The sequence below is a fragment of the Phyllostomus hastatus genome, unplaced genomic scaffold (genome assembly GCF_019186645.2).
Source record: "Phyllostomus hastatus isolate PE091 unplaced genomic scaffold, TTU_PhHast_1.1 phas_scaffold_21, whole genome shotgun sequence".
Classification (NCBI taxonomy): Eukaryota; Metazoa; Chordata; class Mammalia; order Chiroptera; family Phyllostomidae; genus Phyllostomus; species Phyllostomus hastatus.
In genome coordinates, this window is record NW_025334017.1 from 5,171,707 (window position 1) to 5,185,771 (window position 14,065).

Here is a 14,065-nt window from a genome sequence, read left to right on the forward strand (position 1 = left end):
AAGTCATTCTATAGGGACAAACACGTTATAACCAGGAAAAACTCACGCAGGTTAATGTGAATGCCATGTCTCAAAGTATTATGGAAGAACTGCTATAATTAACAGTCTGTTGGCACTTCCATTATAAACCACATTTCTAAGTAGCGCATAACTCAACTGTTTTTAATAAGAAATTGCTCTTCAGTACAAATTTTGGCATGTGTGGCTTAAAACAAACAAAAAAATGCTAAATTCATTAGGGCAGATGTTAGCTGAATCATCTTGGCATTGCAGTTTTCCTAGTAGGCAGTCCATTTAGTGCAATTCACTGTCTACTGCTGGTCCTATCAACCAATACAGACCACAGATATCTGATTCTGAAAAGTACACCTTCAAAGAAAAAGATGCAGTGAAAACAGATCAATAACATCAAAGTGGACGTAAATGAAAGGAAAGAAATTATCTTTAAAATCAGTAAAAGTAAATATTCCCACATTGAAGTTTTGTTTGAATTCAGTTGAAATAAGGCGGCCTTCACACATTTGGATGGAATGCTTCTTGCAGGCAAGAACTATAGTTCTTCTCCGTAGAAGAACATGGAAGCTTCTTGTGAGCAGGAAATACAGTTCTGATTCCTGCAGCTGCAGTATTCAGTAAGTATGGTTTATTACAATCTTGTTTTCTCCTCAAGGTACATGTTTTGGATCCTTGGATTTGACTGTGTACAATATAAGTTTTATCTTAAATGATAACATTTTAAAATGTAATTGATAGAATTTAATCAAGTCATGATAATTACATTTCATTTTTATTGTGATATAACATAAATATCCTACTTTATGTCTTCCAGAACCCTTGAATTCAACATTCAGAGGGCTGAAGTGTAGGATAATAAGTATCTAAATTTCATCAGTTAAATAAGTTCTGCATGTCCAGTTTTCCCATTTTAGGTATCTCTGCATATTCTGATAAGAACACAGAAGTAGGCTAACCCTTACTGATGGTTACTGTAATTGTAACTCACCTAACTTACTGCATGCCAGCTAAAGATAAGGTGATCACAGTCTCCCTTTCATACTATTTTAGTGTCTAAATAAAGATTTCTCACTGAGAAGGGATGTTCAAGGAACTGTTTCCAAGCTCTATATGCACTGTGTATAAAATGTGGGCAAATTATAAGAGATTGGAAATATCTACCATAGTTATTTTTCCCCTCAGCATCATATCTGTTTTTTTGGTCTGTGACTGTATGACCCTACATCACTCACTCAGATGGGGGAACTGGGAACAAGGAGAACAGCTTAATTCAGGATTTTGAAAAGTGGATATGGGCCTGAGAACTGGCAGATCCAAATTGTCTTAACCAAAAATAAGGTCAGGTACAGGAGGAAGAAGAGAGTTGTTCACATGGTAATGATAACATTTGATGAGCAGAAAAGGGAGTATGGCAGCCAAGATAAACACAATGGAAGTCAAGGACCTGGGGAAAGGGAGGAAATTCAGAGTAGAGAGTACAGACCTCCCAGGTGCAGATGAAGATTGCGGAGGAGAAAAGCAAGGGGGTGGGTTGTTCCAGGGATGGGGGTGTTTGGGGACGAGAAAAGGAGAGGAAGCAAGAGGCACTGTGGACAGACCTGCTGCTGAGCGAAGGCATCCATCTAGACAGGAAGAGTCACCAGCAGTTGGAAAATATCCCCAGGGTCTTTTCAGCTTTCTAGTACCCTAACCAAATGTTGGAAAGCACTAGAAAAAAAAACTTTTTCACAGTTAAATACAATGTCCCACTCCAGTTCTCTAAGTTATCCCTTTGTTGAATTGAGCCTATTTCAAAAACAAAAAAGTATAACATGAAATAGGCCCACATACCAAAACCAAAATTTGATGCCCAGTTTTGTTTCTCAAACAGGAATTATTAAACTTGGAACTTTCCCTTCTTCTAGTTTCAACTGCCTTACTTCTTTCCTCTGTTCTTAAGTCCTTTGCAATCACATCATTTAAAAAATTCTATACTAAGCAGTCAGCTAAATAATATTAAATATCAGTTTAGTTTTTCTAGCTAAGTAAAATATCAATATGCTCCTTAATATTACCATTCAGTAACTTTTAAAACATACAGTAAACTGGAAGAATCTGAAACCATGTTAAATAATATTAGATCTCCCCAAAGCTCATAATTCTAATTTTTGTATAATTATTTAAAATGGAAATTTCAGACACTAATATATACCACAAAGTCAAGATAGCTACATTTGGGGTTTTTGTGTGATATGTGATTTAGTGGCCAGAGCCATATGATTGCTTGGTTTATGCAATTTCTTGTCTATAAATTCACTTAAAACATATTTAAAGACCTAAAAACTTATGAAAGATGCCAGCTAATAGAACTCACAAGGGAGTTTTAATTATACTAATGATGTCCAAAGTATCAACTATGAATTTCTTAAAGTCCTAGAAGTTATGAAAGTGAATAGGAAATTAATCAAGCATGATGCACTAAATTGCTTATAACCCTCCCCTTCTTCCTCCTCCTCCTCCCATTCTTGTCCATTTTCTTACATTTACTAATTAAACTAGAAATAATGACTCTATCCTAATGTCCTTGTAAACCCTGTATTTTACATATGATGAGTTTTGCCATACGAAAGTACATTGCATAATACTCTAAATGGAAAAATAAGCTCAAAGGAGATTTTGCAGAGGGTAATGAATCTTGTTTTTCTCAAAAGTTATCAGATGTCTAATGTTAACCCTGACATTTTAATGCAGAGTTCATCACAAATAAGTCCTTCCTCCAATGTTTACATGAAAAGATTATACACAGTCCCTCCTCATTTCACAACGAAAGCCCAATATACCAAATGCCCATTATTCTTTATATATAGCTAGTCTTAAGCATGGGTTTGTGTTTTGGACCTCCCTGTGTCTAAATCAACCAACGAAAGATTCAGGACCTGATTCTACAAAAGCAACCACTGAGAACAGTAAAGACCATTATTTCCTCTCCCACTGCTGGCAGAGGTCAGCATCCCTGTCATTAGCCATGTCATAACATAATTGTATTACTACTCCTTATGTGGGCAGATACTGAGCAATAACTGAACACATCACATCATTGTAAAAATGAAAAAGTGCCATTTCTTTGTCCCAATTTAGCATAAAATCAGTGAAAACAATCTTCAGAAATGACACTGCACTAAGAAACTGAAAGGAACTGTTATTACTCGGTAGGTATATATTTAAACTGATGCTCTGACATCCTCAACTAGAACAAAAAATGGGACTGTATTTTACTACTGAACTCCCATTGTGAGCTCCTATAATACAGTTTCTTTTTGTAACATTCAATTCAAGTAAGGGATACAATGTTACCTAAAATGGTCTTAATCAGATGAAACACCACTGTGGTACCCACTTCTCAATGTGTGAATTAACATGCTTTAAGTTGCAAGAGGTGAAGACTGTGACTTCCAGCCTACATGGTTCTGTCCAGTCTATGAGCTGCACTGCATTCAAAGGCTGACCTATATACAGCAACATGCCATCCGTTCTGGCTGTTTGTATAAGAGATTCCTCACACAGTTGCCATAACTAACATCATTCACATTGTTCTCACTTTTCTCCTGCAATGGGCTATGTGAAAATGGAGGTCAGTTTTGCACAGTAATGTGCAATACTAGCTAAACTGTTTCCACAAAATTCCTCCTACAGAGTTCATTAACTGAAAAATATAAGTGGTATTTTGACAGTCTATAGAGCAGCAGTGCCAGAAAGTGTTAGCAGAGTAAAACCATCACAAGTGAGTTTAGAAAAGCTTCAGGAAGAGGATATTCATTTTCTCTATTAGGGTCTGTTCTGACATTGAAAAAAGGGGACTGGAGAAACTTTAGCTACAACTGCATCATATTGAAGCACAGAGAGATACTAGTTCTGCTGGGATTTAGGTACCAACTTTAAGTGTTGACAGATTTAAAATAAAGATAATTAGTAATTTATGATCTTATCACCCTATTAAAAACAAATAACCTGACAAAGTGATTGTTTCTTGTAATGAGCTAAGTATTCATTGCACATCTGAAAGAGACAGGGTTTACATTACAGGCTTGTCTCTTTTAAGGAAGTCTGTTGCAACTTGTTTTTGCTAAATGTAGAGACAGATTTCTTATTTCATCTCATCCAAACTTCTGTCCATCCCTCAGATCCCTGCAAATCCACGGAGTCATTGCACAAATGAAGCTAGTTGACTATATTTGAAGCAATTAAAAATGTGGAGCTAGACAGAAATTTTGTACCAGTGGTAATCATGATGGAGTAGAAAATACTAGCACCTGGGCTTTCTGGGGCCTAGAAAACCTATTCTGGACATTTAATATAATCTGGCTCAGTACTGCTACACAGAAAAGGGCAGGAAAAAACATCCTGCAAGAAACATTTCCATGAAGTCTCTTCCTACTATGACAAGTACATCTTATGACTTTGCATCTTTAAAAATCCATTATTCCCGGATAAGTTAAATAGAAGACTTGCAACTAGTCTATAGAAAGGGTGGCTAATTTGCATTTAAAAAGAACAGTTTGCTCCTCATACAGCGAGTGACTTAAAAGGAACTTCAGTGAGCTGGTAAAGAAATTCTGAAGACTTTCTAAATTAATTTATTCAATTCACAGCACAACTCACTAAAATTATTTGAAGCACTTAACTAGGAAATGATTTAATATATTGAAGTAATCCTTGATTTTCCAAAGCATTTAGTTTTTAAATGAAATTTGATCCTACTATCTCAAGAATTACAACTGAAACTTGTATCCAAGACATTACTCTCTTTTTGGAGCCTAAAATCACTGATAAATTTAATAAGATGTGTCCAGTTTCATTGCCAAAATGGTTCTGACCTTTTGGTTTGGTTACTACCGTGGAATACGTCTTTTTATCCAAGAGAGGACAGCTACTTTATTATTATTTTTACTAGTAATAGTGCCGTAAGCAATATAAAATGTTACAAACACAAAATGCTTGCTTATAAAGGCAAAACTGATTTTAGAATAAAAGAACTATGTTACCAACTAATTATGAAACTTCAGCACACAAACTTCTCTTGCCAAAGTTACCCTTGCCTTCCAACTTGCCTCGAGCTAAAGGGCTCCCTATGTGATGAAAAGCCATTCTGCCTTCCCTGAGACTAGATTTCCCTTGTTTCAAACTTGCTGAAACATTATCGGTACACAGCTCATCCGTGTTATTGGGACTCGCAGTGTGCACAGCATTTAGCAGCTCCACGGGGTGATATCTGTGGTTCACTTAACTCACAGCTGTGTGTGTGTGTGTGTGTGTGTGTGCGCGCGCGCGCGTGTCCCGACTGACCAAGACTCGGGGCTACATGTCGGTTGCGTGGTGGGGGGCCCGAGGACTGAGGATGCAGCCTCTGTTCTGTATCACGTTTAAAAAAAAAAAGCTGTTTGATGATAATTTGCCACCGGGCAAATGTTAGAGAGTCCCAGCGATTTATCCAGTGGAATTCACTGAGGGGCCAACAGGGAATTGCTTGTAGGGGCTTTGAGTATCAGGGCGGTTTACCACCAAACAGGAGCAGGGCATCTAAACCGTTTGCCCGGCCTTTCAGAGAACTCAGTTCTAATCGCCGACGTCCACCCAGTGGGACAGCTTAGACACGTCCAACAAGCCCAAGGCTGGGATGGCCTTGGCCCGACGCTGCGCTGAGAAGACCGGCCCCCACGCACCCTCCCTTTTGGGGATGAAAGTTCGAGAAGCCCCGAAATAACCCCCTCCAGAAGCACCCTCTGACTACTCTAACCTTGGGACAAGTGGAGCACTGCAGTAGCTCCGGCGGGCTCCCCCACCCCGGGCCACCAGCTGGGTCAGCCTCGTCCTGGTGCCCAGCGGCCTTGGCGCCTGGGGTCAAGGGGCTGAGGGTGCAGCCCAGCCTGGGACCCTGCTCCAGCCCCGTGCCGAGTGCTGGAGCTTTGGACGTGAACTTGAAGCGCTCGTCCCGCTCAGAACAAACTTGCAATTTCCGCGCGCAGGCCCCCAACCAAATGGGAGCTGTCCCCCCCCCCGCACCCCGCCCCAAGACCCGGCTCCCCCGCTGCGCCTCGGCCCGCAGGCTAGAGTCCCAACACCGGCCTCGACCACCAGAACGGGTTTTCGAAAACAAAAGAGTTGTGGAGCAATTTTCTCCGCGGGGGGCGGAGGCGTCTCCCGGGTTCCGGCACCCCGACTCCCGGCTGCTCCCCTGGCAACTAATCCCGAGCAGGGAAGCCGTGCCACGAGCCCCCGCTGCCCGTGAGAGGGAGGGAGGTAAGGAGAAGGGAAACTGGAAAATAAACTGAATTCTCTCAGTCTCTGCCTTGGTTCCCGGACACCAGACACACCCCCAAAGTATACCGTGGTTTTCTTCTAATTTTTTTTAAACGCCCCCCGGCAAACCTAGGCAGGGATCCTTAGTCGCGAACAGCAGGAAGGAAAGAATCCGAGCAAATCGTGTCACTTTCCGCACAATCGCGGTGTTTGACAAACCCCCGGAGCCGCTCCACAATATTTACTACCCAAACGCACGCAGGGCTGCAATGGGTTGGGAGCCCAGCGCTCCCGGGACTGGCCTCCGCCGACCGGCCCGGCCGCGGAGCTGGCCCGGCCGCCGCCGCCCCCCTCCCGGGATCAAGCAGCGAGTACACGGTGGAAACAAAAGCAGAGCGTTCACCTTGTTGCAATAGTAGGGGTCCAGGCAGGGAGAAGGTCCCAGACAGGGAGCGTCGGGCGCAGCTGCTGGCTGAGCTGGAGGTGGATAAAATCTTACGTCCATTTCACTCTCACATCAAGCAACTCCTTTTCTTTTCCTCTTTTAAAAAAAGTGTGCAGCAAAACAAGCTTAGACGGAACAGAGAGAGGTGTCTGGACTCAGGAGTAAAAGAAACACCTTCCTTCCCTCACATCCGTTTGCGGTTTGTTTAAGAAGAAGAGGGAAAAAAAAAAAAAGAAAGAAAAAAGAGGGGGGAAAAGCGCTCAACTCTCCCCCAAGCCGCGGCGCGCACCCGTCAACGCCGAGAGCGCAGCCAGCTCCGCTGCCGCCTCCCGGCCCCGCCGCCACCACCGCCGCTGCCGCCGGGCAGGTAACTTCATGCGCTCATTGTCCCCCCGCCCGCCCCCCCATCCCCGCCTCCCGCGCCCCTAGCCGCCGGGCACACGGGCTCGCGCTCGGGCTCTAGGTACTGGGCGTTTTATTGGAGTCTCTGAGTTGATCTGCTTTTAGTTTATTCTTTCCACCTTGGAGGCCTGGGATGGCGGGGAGAAATAAGAGGGGGACAAGGCGTGAGGGGTGGTGAGCGCCCGGGGCTGTGCTGGTTAGGGCGCACCGCAGGACGCGGGCTGCTTGAGGCCCGAAGGCTGCAGCTCAGGCCGGGTGCTGGAGGAGGGAGGAGCGGTGAAGCAGGAGGAAAGCGCGTCTGGGCCCGGGACAAGGCAGCGGGACCCCAGGGAGCCTCTGCTGTGCCGGAGCCGCCGCGCTACTCCAGGCTGTGCGTGTTACACAAAGGGGTTGGCGAGCCCGAGCCAGAAGCAGCCGCGGGGCACCACGGGGAGCGCACAGCAAGGGGGCGCTGTGACTCACCGTGCCCCGCAGTCCCGCCCCCGGGCCCGCCCTGACCCCACCCCGCTTCCACCGCGCCCTGCACCTACGTCCCACTTCCTTTTTTGCATCCCCTAATACCCCGTCCGCGTCTTTCCGTACCCAGTCTCCGAGTCCCCATTCCCACTTCCAGTTCCTGGGAAGGTGACTGTCCCTCGCAGCGCTGTTCTTGGGGACCGAGAGCCTGCAAAGAGCGTGAACCCTCTGTGCGCTGTGAATGGACTGCTGTCCCAGTGAACCGGTTGGACTTCAGGGTGTGGATGGTCTGTACAAGTCTCCCCCCCCGCCGTTCTTTGCTCACTGCTGCCTCCAGCCCTCACCCCCCCACCCCCCAGTGACCTGTGCCCAATTGGAGGGTTGCGAGGGCCAAGGCTGCCTTAAGGACTCAAAGGATAAATGCGTGAACAATTATCAGCACACATGATAAGGCTAGAGGGGAAACACGTGGGCTTGCTAGTTGCCCATTATGGGGATCTTGTCTTTTAATAGTGGGAAGCCCAGTAATGCTCTTAGAGGTGCACGGATGACCTCGAATCAGCCTCCCTATTTCTCTGGTTGGTAAGTGGGATGAGGAAATCACCAATCATGTTTTCCCGCCTTACCTCTTAAACCCGGAAACTTACAACTCCGTGCCTCCAGGTGGTTGGAAAAGTTTGGTGTATCTTGGCCGCGGTCCAACAGATTTTACGCTGGGGCTCTGTCGTTGTTGGAAAGTCCAAGCAGGAGTGTGTAATATTTACCTTCTCAGGAGGAAGTAGCCCCACACACTAGGGCCTAAGGCCCTACAAAAGAGCCTGGAAATACTTCATCTGCTCCAGTTGTTTCTGGCACCAGGAGGACACTAATAACATTTTGACACCCCGCACAGCCTTCTAGTGCACGTTGATTACCAACTGCTCTGCAACTTTCCCACAGCTATATTGCTTTTGCATTTGAGAGTATCAGTCACAAGCAAGCAGATCTGGAAGGAAATCTATGAAGACAGTGTAAGAAATGATCAGATCAACATGGTTGGGCATCTATACATGGCTCCTGTTGGTACTTTTGTTAAGCATTGCTTTCTACTCCTTACATCATTTCTCTCTTAAGCCAGGATTTTCCTTCTTCCCTTCATCATTTTTATAAATAGCAAAAATCCAGCTTTCTCTCCATCTCAAGACTGACAAAGTGAAAATTGGTGCAGGAAGAGAAAGTGATTAGGAAAAAGAATTCCTTTCCACTGGATGCAGAAGAACCTCCATATTTACAGCTCCTTCAAGGCACAAAATAAAAGTAAGAAATAGAAATTATGCTTTTCCCCTTAATAAAGTTCTTTAAAATAAAATTTAAATGAAATTTTCTGGTTTGTGATTTCAGTGTTCAAAATTTTAATTCTAAATGCTAAAATGCGCTTATATGTATTTCTTTCTACAATTTAAAGAGAAACCCTCATAGGGTAAAATTAAATATTTTTAAGATTAAATTTCTGTCTTCAATCCAGCATTTATTACATATATATTATATCATTCCAAAATTCAATTTTAAAAAACTCCCTCAGAATCTATCATTGCTTTAAAAAAAATTATTGTTGTTAAGTTACAGTTGTCCCCATTTTTCTCCCATTGCTCTACCCTGCCATGCCCATCCCCTGTTCCTGTGAACTTCAGGAAGATGAAGTGGTTTGGGAGGGAAGGGCAATGTCATTATCAACATGTTGACATCTGGGGGAAGATAATGACATCTCCACTTTCTTCCAAAACCTTCCACTTTTCTGTCTTAAGGAAAACTCAAATGTATGGGACCTGTGTGTCCCTCTAGTTGATTATAATCAAGGGCCTGGTTTCTTCCACATGCAGTGCATAGAGTTGAAGTGATATGTTTGTGCATGGAATGCAGTGATGGGTAGAAATGTAGCTATTGATTTAAAAAGCTCTTAAATCTAATCATTCATACATAGAGAGAAGACCATGAAGGTCAATTCAGGGTAGAGATGAAAATGGAGTTGATGAACTATCGTGCCTGTGTAATGAAGTGTCCATAAAAATCCCAAAAGTACTAGGGGTGGAGAGCTTCCTGGCTGGTGAACACATGGAGGTGCTAGAATAATGGTGGTCCTGGAAAGGGTATGGAAACTCAGTGCCCCCTTAGATCTATACATCTTGCCCTGACCATCTCTTTTATCTGGATGCTCATCTGTATCCTTCAGCATATCCGTTTATAAAAAATTAACAAACAGTAAGTATGTAAACTCTTTTCCTGAATTCTGTGAACTGTGCTAGCAAATTAATCAAACCCAAGGAGGGGATGTTGAGAAACTAATTTATAGCCAATAGGTCAGAAGCATAGCTAACCTCCTAGACGGGATTGGTGTTTGAAGGGGGCAGGCAGTCTTGTGCAACTGACTCTTTCCATGGAAATGGTGTCAAAATTGAGTTAAATTGTAGGACACCCAGCTGGTGTCACAGAACTGCTTGATGTGGAGAAAACCTCTACATATGTGGTGTCAGAAGTTTTGTGAGTGTGCTAGCAGTGTGAGAACAAAGGACGACTCAGATTTTCCCAACTCAGATGGAAATGTGAGCATTAATCAAAAACAAAAACAAAAAACAACTTTCACTCCAGTCGTTTATAAAGAGTAGAACACAAAGGCCATCTCCATGTAACCTGAAAAAACACGCTTTCATTGTAATGCTCCACCCAAGGCCTATCACGTAATGAATGGGTGTATTTCCAAGAAAAACTTGGGGAAAGTTAATTATCTAAACCTCTGACTAAATCTTACTAACTTTGCAGATAAAATAGTAGTTTCTTGTCAATTTCTAGGACATTCAGCTCTATATCATGGCTAAGGTTACTCACTCATTTGTACGCCCATTCATTCATTTGTACATTATTTAACAAAGACAGAGGAGGAGAGCAAAACACTAGGCTGTGTGTTATGTATATGTTGACATATAAAGACAGATTAAAACAGTTTCTGCTTTAGACGTGTTTATAGTCTTCCAGAGCGGTATTCCCAACCTTATCTGGTCAGTGGAATCACCATAGAAGCTTTGGAACATACTCATTCCTGTGCTCTATCCCCAAAGTTTCTGATTTAATTCATTTAGAGTTAGGGTCTGGACACAGGGAATTTTCAAAGCTCTCCAGTGGTTTTAACTTTCAGGAAAGATTGCAAAACACTGGTCTAAAAGGAAAGATAAGATGGGCACAAATGGAATGCTAAAAGCAGGAAATTTTAGTAAATAAAATTTACTGGCTGGATAGATATTTTGTGTTGGCTTTCCTAAGGGGGCATCGAGGGTCACAACTCCCAGGACCCTGTCATCGGCCCCGTTACAGATTTAATGCGGCAATCTACCCAATTACTCTGACTAAACATACATTAATTGTTCTATAGGTACAGATTAGAATTTGGTCATCTGACTAGGGACTTTATAAGCTCTAATTAGCAGAAAGAGTGTGTCCTTGAACAAAACATCTCTTTACTAGTATTGATGTAATAATTCATGAAATGTCTATGTCCTTGACCTGTTCCTAATGTTTCTACATTTAATTTTACTGTCTCATTTGGTTTTACAAATTACATTGGAAACCCTAACCAGTAATTACAAACCACACTTAGCATTTGATTTTGTTCCCTCAATGTTACTTGTCTTCATTTTAATTATAGTTTCATAATTGTTGTGTGTTCAAATGCGCAATTGTTTTCATTGACCACATTTTATGTTTATTGACTCTTTGTACTACACAGTAAGTCCTAAATCTTATAGCAATACCTCCAAGTTACATACAGAACGTGTTACTTCAGGGGAAAGATCCCCTAGACATTTAAACCTACCAGGATTTATAAGAGTCTTATAAAAATTATTTTTAAAAAATGGCACTTCTTTAAGGACAGTTTTGGTTAGATTTTTGAGCTAGTTTTTCTTGAATGGTAGAAGTCCTCTACATATCGCCTATGGGACTGCACATCTGATAGAGGGATTTATTTTGAAATGCAAAATTAAAACTGAAGTGAAAACATGCTGTATTTTATCATTAAATTAATATCCAGTCATTTCTTTGGCCTCCTCTTGAATATGAGCTTTCCAATAATAGCTGATGCCTCAATCTCTCCTGTAGAATAAAGGCTAATTTTTAAAAAAAATTCCATTCATTTGACACTTCATATTGGCCACCCTATATCACAAGGCATCTTGTTATTCATGTGTTTACAGGTTTAGTTTCCTGCATGATCATAGTGTGAAATAGCTATGTTTGGCCCTGGCTGATGTGGCTTAGTGGATTGAGTGCTGGCCTGTGAACTAGCAGGTCACTGGTTCAATTCCCAGTCAGGGCACATGCCTGGGTTGCGGGCCAGGTCCCCAGTAGAGGGCAAGCGAGAGGCAACCACACATTGATGTTTCTCTCCCTATCTTTCTTCCTCCCTTCCCCTCTGTCTAAAAATAAATAACTGAAATATTTTTTAAAATATAGCTATGTTTGTTTTCTTAGAACTTAACCAAGACTGAGTCCTTCACATTCTAAAGGTTCAAGAAACATCATTAATGGTTTTGATAAGAAATGTTTAGCTTTTACTTCAATTTACCAGTTAGAATGTACTGTTGTCCAGAGTTATGCAATATTTTTCTAAAGTTCTTTAAATGGAAAATAGAATGATGTGCAATACGTAACATGATGCAATGGGAGAACACCGAGCACTGAAGTTTATTTCCTGGGGAGACTGGTGAGAAATGACTTGAGTGTAAGTCTCTCAACCTGAAAATAAAGGATTTCAGAATGATGAGGAAAGTTTGAAGGAAATGATGTAGGGTCCACAGATACCTCACATGGTACTAAATGACTCATAAAATGCAGTGTTTTTTACATAATATGGGAAGTGTGCCATGCCTGTTCATCTCACCATGGAGTATGGTACAGCACTTTGATCTTCAACAATATCCAACATTTGTGGCATAATAGCTATAATAGGACTATTCAGTTATTTTACATGGCAATAATCCAGTCCTCTCTCATCAGGATAAACTGTGAGGACAAATCCTTTTAATATCAGAATTAGTTCCTTGTAGAAGAGTGAGGCACAATTATCCCTTAAATAGGAGCAGCTGCAACATGGTATCGGCCTGGAGTGTAGCAGTGAAGTGTTTTTTTCCAATGCAATTAAATGGATTTTTTAATGCAAACTAATATTTATAAAAAGTCAATTGGAAAAAAAAGTCAATTGGAAGGTGAGTAGGTATGGAATTGCTGAGATGAAAGGACCAGTCATTTTGCTTACAGAGTTAATATTCCTGCCTTAGTAAATGCTATTTTTTGGTGAAAATGGATAATCAAGGCTGATATTCTTGAGATATGGGGCCCAAAAGGGAGCTAGAGTAATAAAGAAAAGATAATTCTGGTTTACTTGTGCACTCTGTGCTTTATTTTGAACTGTGTTCATAGCTATGTTTTGTTATTGTTTTTCAAAGAAGATGTGGCGAGTCAACAGCAACACTTCAATTTAAGCAGGAAAGATAGCACTTGAGTGGAAAAAATAGAAATATAACTCATAGGACTTATACTAGTCAGTGCCTATGTCCAGAGAGAGACAAAGAGGGATGGGAACTTTGTTTTTTACCACAGAGATGATTAAAGGATTGGAAAATAAGACCTTTAAAAAAGATTAAAGGACTTGTCTAGAGAGGGCAATACAGAGAAGCAATGCAATATCTTCAAATCGAGTGTCTCAAGAGTTCTTTCCTAAACAAGGAGAGAATACCTCCAACGAAGACAGGACATGGGGAAATGGATGTAACAGTAGAGCATTGAGATTTAGTCACACATAGAAAGCATTTTCCCCACTGATCTTTAATGGAGTGCCAAAGGAAAGTGAGGGCTCTACATAGAACTAAATTTAAAATCTCTGCACCCAGTGAAAGTTTGTAGAGTTACCTGTGCACCCACTGGCACTCCTGTTCTTGAAATGCTCCTTCTTTATTTATAAAAGACCAAGTGGGAGGAGGGTTTGAACTTAGCTCTAACTATCTAAAGGGTTTCTGTGCTCATAAATTTTAGATAGCAGAAAGGGAGGTTCATCCGGACAATGGGCCAAGATGTTTCTTGTAGTTCTTTGAAATCTAAGAATTTTTTTAAATTAAATTTTGTTCCTGAGCAGTTTCAAGGGATTTGGTTACAAAGAAAAATAGCAAACATCTCATGTTGCAAGAAAAATGTTAAATGATATAACCTAGGAATTGAAATATTTAATAATCTAATGTTACTCTAATTTTTTTAAAGGATGCTCTCACATGAAGGAGATGGTCTTTTAGGATGATCTCAGAGCCAGAGATGAAAAAACAGGCATCCTCCTGCTTTACTGTGGTATATTTTAATGTGTAGCCTTCATGTCACTAATGCAAAAATCACACATTTTTAAGACAGAGAGACTCTTCAGCTCTCACTCAGGCTGACAGTTGTAGTGAATTC

At 41.7% G+C, this 14,065-nt stretch overlaps 1 protein-coding gene across 2 annotated transcripts in view; it reads right to left on the reverse strand.

The window, feature by feature from the left end:
- The window catches only part of TOX (thymocyte selection associated high mobility group box), a 304,166-nt gene extending 296,305 nt beyond the window's left edge, over positions 1 to 7,861 (reverse strand). The window contains exon 1 of one of the 2 annotated variants that reach the window (XM_045861498.1): positions 7,721 to 7,861. Coding sequence is in view for 1 of the 2 variants with exons in the window: in XM_045861494.1 (XP_045717450.1) it covers positions 6,695 to 6,796 (102 nt within the window). In the remaining variant the exon portion in view is untranslated. Of the gene's footprint in view, positions 1 to 6,694; positions 7,075 to 7,720 lie in introns of those variants that run through there. The other variant, XM_045861494.1, reaches the window with a different exon arrangement.
- Positions 7,862 to 14,065: the final 6,204 nt, after the last annotated feature.